General features: G+C 52.6%; 1 protein-coding gene across 1 annotated transcript; it reads right to left on the bottom strand.

The window, feature by feature from the left end:
- Positions 1–4059: 4059 nt before the first annotated feature.
- LOC113941384 (zinc finger protein 250-like) lies at positions 4060–5281 on the bottom strand (the record flags this gene model as incomplete). The annotated part of the gene is made up of 1 exon (XM_027632542.1): positions 4060–5281. A coding segment is annotated over one exon (1011 nt), but the record flags the coding sequence as incomplete, so codon positions are not given.
- Between the last annotated feature and the right edge of the window lie 3 nt (positions 5282–5284).

Genomic DNA, 5284 nt, shown 5'->3' with positions numbered 1-5284 from the left:
GTAATATCCTGGCAGCATGTTTGATATTGGGTGTGTAACAGGCTGTTTCTAAAATAATGCTGGATCATTGACTGGTGTGTCCCCTGCCTTCAGTCACTGGGTATTTTCATGTTCCAAAAAGAATATATCTCAGCCTGTGCTGGGAAGGGAAGGTGTGATTCACCCTTAACTTACCCCAGCAACATGAAACATGCTCAGATGCACTGTTATCTTCTTAAAGTTTACGGATTTTTATTTTTGTACCTTTTAAAAATTTATTTCTAGGTTCTTTCACATGCTTACAATTAATTTGGGGATACTCAAATTTGATCAATGATAGTGCACGAACATATTTGATTGATTTTGGATTCTAATTGATTCCTGTCAATGAGATCCCTGTGACAGTGAAATCAATGATATGTGATTCAACCAAGGCACCACTGTTCTGTACATTAGGTAGCCGTTGGGAATTTAGGAACTAAATGTTCACTAGCTATAAATGGAGAAAATGTTTAGATTTCAATAGCCCTTTGTTTGGCATTTATTCACCCAAATATGTTTGTTGGGAAAGTTAGTTTTCCAAAGGGCAGGTTTTCAGTAAATGAAAGGTTTATTAAATGAAATTTAAGGTTTATTAAATTTTAGCTAAAAACAACAGGCTCCATTGGGATGTAAAATAATTTAAGTATTTCCTGCAGGCAACCTTCATGCTTTAGAGTTGTTGCTCAAAGGTTTCATTCTTCTATGAAGATGTCAACTGTAAATATAAAAATGCCTCACTGAAAATGGAATGGTTCAAAGATTCTAACTGAAATAAAAATTCCTGCCTGGGGAAAGCACTATAATAGAAATAAAAAGTCTTAACTTTTTCTTCCTGTGGAGGCCGCACTTGAAAAGAGTGCTTCAAGGCAGCAGGGTTGGTAGGGAATGCCAGTTTTTATTTATTTCTTTATCTACTCTCCCCCACAGATGATGATAGTCCAGCTTTGGAATCAGCAACACACTTCAGCCACTAATACAAGGCAATATGTGAGCTGCTGCTGCTGCTTCCAAAATGCAGTATCCTGGCATTTCAGTCGACTTTATAATCTGGCAAAAACCCACTTGGCAGTATTAAAATCTAGTTCTGAAACACTTTTATTTCTGAAAGCTTTTGATGTCTTTTTATATCTTTTTAGCATATATTAAATTTCTTAGGAGCAGTGGCCAGGATGTACACTTGATGGATGACTGGGATGGGGAATCTCCCCTCACCTCCCGCTTTGTTTTTTTCCTCTCCTTTAATTTAAAAAAAAGGTGTGATAATTGTGCATTAGGTAATGCTGGAACATGAATCCTGCAGATGCAGCTGTTTGACAACATTAACGTGGGGGGTTTGTACCATTGTTAGGTAAGTTAGCAGAGATTTTCCAAGCTGAGAAGGACAGCCTGCTGCCAAGCTCTGGCATCTGTCTTAAGAAATCTTTTGCTTCAAGGATGCCCTGAGGAAAATGATGACTGGATGCTTTTCTGAAGGCACAAACAGCCTGTTTTCTCTTCCACAGCATTCAGAATGGGACTCCTTGTTCCAGCTTCCTGCTCTGGTTTTTGTGGTGCTGGGTTTCTGTTTTCATGTGGTTTTTCTCCTGGGATAAAGTTGTGTACAGTGAATACTGATTATTCATCCCATGTCTGGGTCACTGTCTACATCTTGAATTTGACCCAGAGTCTGTGTAAATGAGGAATGCATTGAAACTAAGTCAAGGATCCTTCAGTGACTCGTTTTTGTGAGTTCAATCTTCTGAGACCTCTGATGAGTCTGGCAGGGCAGTGCCTGTGTGCAGAGGGGCAGGGAAAGAGAGTCCCAGCACAGCAGCAGTGCCAGGGAGCAGCAGCATTTGGCCTGTTGAGAGCTGCTCTTTTTCTCCTGCCCCCCTCCCCTTCTGGGCCTCGGCTGAGGCCTCAGTGCTCTGGGCCTTGGTCCCTGTGCTGGGCTGGGTCAGTCCTGTGGCCATGGCACTGCTGGCATGAGCTGGGCTCCACTGCACTCTTTCCACCACACAAGGGGCTCCATTTGCTCCGGGCACAGCCTGAAGCCTCAGCTCTTCTTCTCCAGGGCTCTCAAGAAGAAGGCCAAGGACCAGACTCTCCAGAGGGTCCTTGCCTTGCTGGTTTCTCCCTGGAGTCCATGTGCTGCCCTTAGGGTCCCACTGTGGGGGTTGAGGGGCTGAGGCTGCTCCAGCTGGTGCTGGTGGTGGCCAGTTCCCTTGGAGATGGCAAATGGGGCCTGAGGAGCCTGGGACCGATTCTCTGCTGCTGTGCTGGGGAGCGAGGCTGGCCCTGGGGCTGCAGCAGCTGCCTGAGCTGATGATGTGCTGAGCATTGCAGACCCAGAGGGCCTGTCCCTGACCCCCATGGCCTCCATGTCCTGCTGCAGGGCCAGCCCTGAGTGTGCTGCTCTGCTGGGCTGGGGCAGGGGCAGGGAGATGGGGGGAGCAGGGAGGGGCTGGACTGGGCAGTGCCAGGGAGGGGAAAACCCCAGTGTTGAGCTGAAGTGTGTGAGTGTGCAGGGTGGGGGCTCTGCAGGGCTGAGGGGCCTCCAGCCCCTGGCAGTGGCAGCAGGAGCCAGGGAGACACTGCCCCTGCTGCCAGAAACTGGGGGTGTGTGTGCAAGGGAAGGACTCGTGTCTCTGCACAGCCCTGGGGGTGTGAGCAGGGCAGGACCCAGCTCAGCTCTGGAGCCCTCTCAGAGCCCTGACACTTTTGGGGGTGACTCCAGGAACAACCGCCGCTCCCCGGGGCCCTCCCCGCTTCCTGCTGGGATCGGACACCGCCGGCGGCCCCGGCCCTGCTGGGCTCCATCAGCCTGAGGAATTGCTGCCAAGGAGGGGCCGGGGGCTTCCTCTTGGGCTTCGTCTCCCTGGCGCTGGGGCTCGGCTTCTACCTGTGCCAGAAGGTGAGGGGGGTCCCAGGGGGTCGTGTGTCCCCCCAGAGCGTCTGTGCCCCCCCGGGGACCCCCCACCCCGGTGTCACCCCCTTTTCTCTCCCCACAGAGCTCCTGAGCCGCCGGCGGCCGCAGCCCCTCCCTGGGGCCTCGGGTCCAGCCAGGAACCCCCCCCAATCCCGTGAGGATTTTGGGGGGTCGTGTGTCCCCTCCCCTGCTGTCACTCTGCCTCCGCCCGGCTGCTCCCAGTGATCCCAGTAAAGCTTCCCAGTTCTCCCCAGTTCCTTTTTATTGTGGGGCAGTTGAGGAGGGGCTTGGGGGTCCTCGTGAAGCTGAGTTTTGGGGGGGGGGGCAGAACTGGCCCCAGGATGGATTGGGAATGTGGACCCTCCTGGGTCCTCCATGTTAAGCTGCTCTGGGGGGGCTTTGGGAGGGCACCTGCCCCTCAATTAAGCACCCAGCTCACCCCAAACGGTGCTGGGACCCCCCTAAACCTCCACACAGGCCTCGGAGAACCCCCCAAACATACTCAGAGCCAACCCAGGACCCCCCCTAACCCCTTTTCTTGGGGTGGTGGGACCCCAAACTGAGTTGGAGGGACCTGAGGATTGGGGGGATGATGTGGAAAGGGTGGGAGAGGGGGGAAAAAAGTGGGGGTTGGGACCTCTAAACTGATCGGAGAGGGGGATTGAGGGGACAATGAAAAAGTGGGAGGAACAGGGAGAACGATGGAAAGGGGGGGTTGGCCCCCCTGAACTCCCAATTTACTGTGGGGTGCTGGAGGCTGCTGGATCCAATCTCAACCTTGGATTATGCCAACACTTTCAGTTTAGAGGAATTACAGAGGTGTGACTGAAGCACTTTTGGCCCCCAGGTTTTAATGATGGCAAATCAGATCTACTGATAGAAATGAATTATTTAGGGTTCCAAATGATCAGACAAAAGATCTTCAGCAGAATTATTTACTGCACAACAGAAAAACTAAAACTACCAGGAGTACAGGATAAGATAGGACAGTGCTCTACACTAAAGCAATTGTTGAAGCAATTCTACTCAAGCTGGCACAAAAGCAATAATTCTTATTAGAGATGGATGGAACTCCCCCAGACCAACACTCGGGGGGAGATCTCAACCTACAGCAGTGACATTGGGGGGTCCCCAGCCAAGGCAGGAATCTCCACACACCCCCTCAGGAAGGGTTCTGATGGAAGAAGCTGCCCCTGGGAAAGGGGACTGGCCCTTTCTGGTGGAAAGGGATGGACTGACAGTCACTGGACTCCAGGGGTTGCCTCCCCATCAGGGGGTTCATTTGGGGTGGAAGCAGGGGCGGAAGCTCTTCCCGCAGTCAGGGCACTCAGAGGGCTTCCCTTACTGGTGGGTCCGTTTGTGTGAGGTCAAGTTACAGCTCTGGGTGAAGCTCTTCCCACACTCCCCACACATGTAAGGCCTTTCCCCGGTGTGGATGCGCTGGTGCCTGCAGAGGCTGGAGATGTAACTGAAGCTCTTCCCACATTCCCCACACGTGTGGGGCCGTTCCCCAGTGTGGATGTGCTGGTGGCTGAGGAGGTGGGAGCTCTTCATGAAGCTCTTCCCACATTTCAAGCACTTGTAGGGCCGTTCTCCAGTGTGGATGCGATGGTGAGAGTGAAGGCTGGAGTTGTCACTGAAGCTCTTCCCACATTCCCCACACACATAGGGCCGTTCCTTGGTATGGACGCGCTGGTGGGTGTGGAGGGTGGAGCTGTGAGTGAAGCTCTTCCCACACTCCCCACACTTGTAGGGCCTCTCCCCGCTGTGGATGGATCGGTGCCTGATGAGGTGGGAGTTCCGGTTGAAGCCCTTCCCGCAGTCGGTGCAGCGGAAGGGCCTCTCATCCGTGTGCGTCCGCTCATGCAGGAGGACATGTGAGCTGGTCTGAAACCTCTTCCCACATTCCAAGCACTTGTAGGGCCGTTCTCCAGTGTGGATGCGCTGGTGTTTGCGGAGGCTGGAGCTGTCACTGAAGCCCTTCTCACATTCCCCACATGTGTAGGGCCGTTCTCCAGTGTGGATGTGCTGGTGTTGAATCAAGTGGGAGCTGTTCCCAAAGCTCTTCCCACATTCCATGCACTTGTAGGGCCGTTCCCCATTATGGATGTGCTGGTGTTGGATCAGGGTGGAGCTCTGCCTAAAGCTCTTCCCACACTCCCCACACGTGTAGGGCCATTCCCCTGTGTGGATGTGCTGGTGCTTGAGGAGGTTGGATCTCTGGTTGAAGTTCTTCCCACATTCCCCACACGTGTACGGCCGTTCCCCAGTGTGGATGTGCTGGTGTCGGATCAGATGGGAGCTCTGGCTGAAGCTCTTCCCACATTCCAAGCACCTGAAGGGCTTCTCCCTGCT

This window comes from Corapipo altera, unplaced genomic scaffold, assembly GCF_003945725.1.
Source record: "Corapipo altera isolate COAL_440 unplaced genomic scaffold, ASM394572v1 56327, whole genome shotgun sequence".
Classification (NCBI taxonomy): Eukaryota; Metazoa; Chordata; class Aves; order Passeriformes; family Pipridae; genus Corapipo; species Corapipo altera.
The sequence above is the reverse complement of the archived record's forward strand: the minus strand, read 5'-3'. Positions and strand labels throughout refer to the sequence as shown.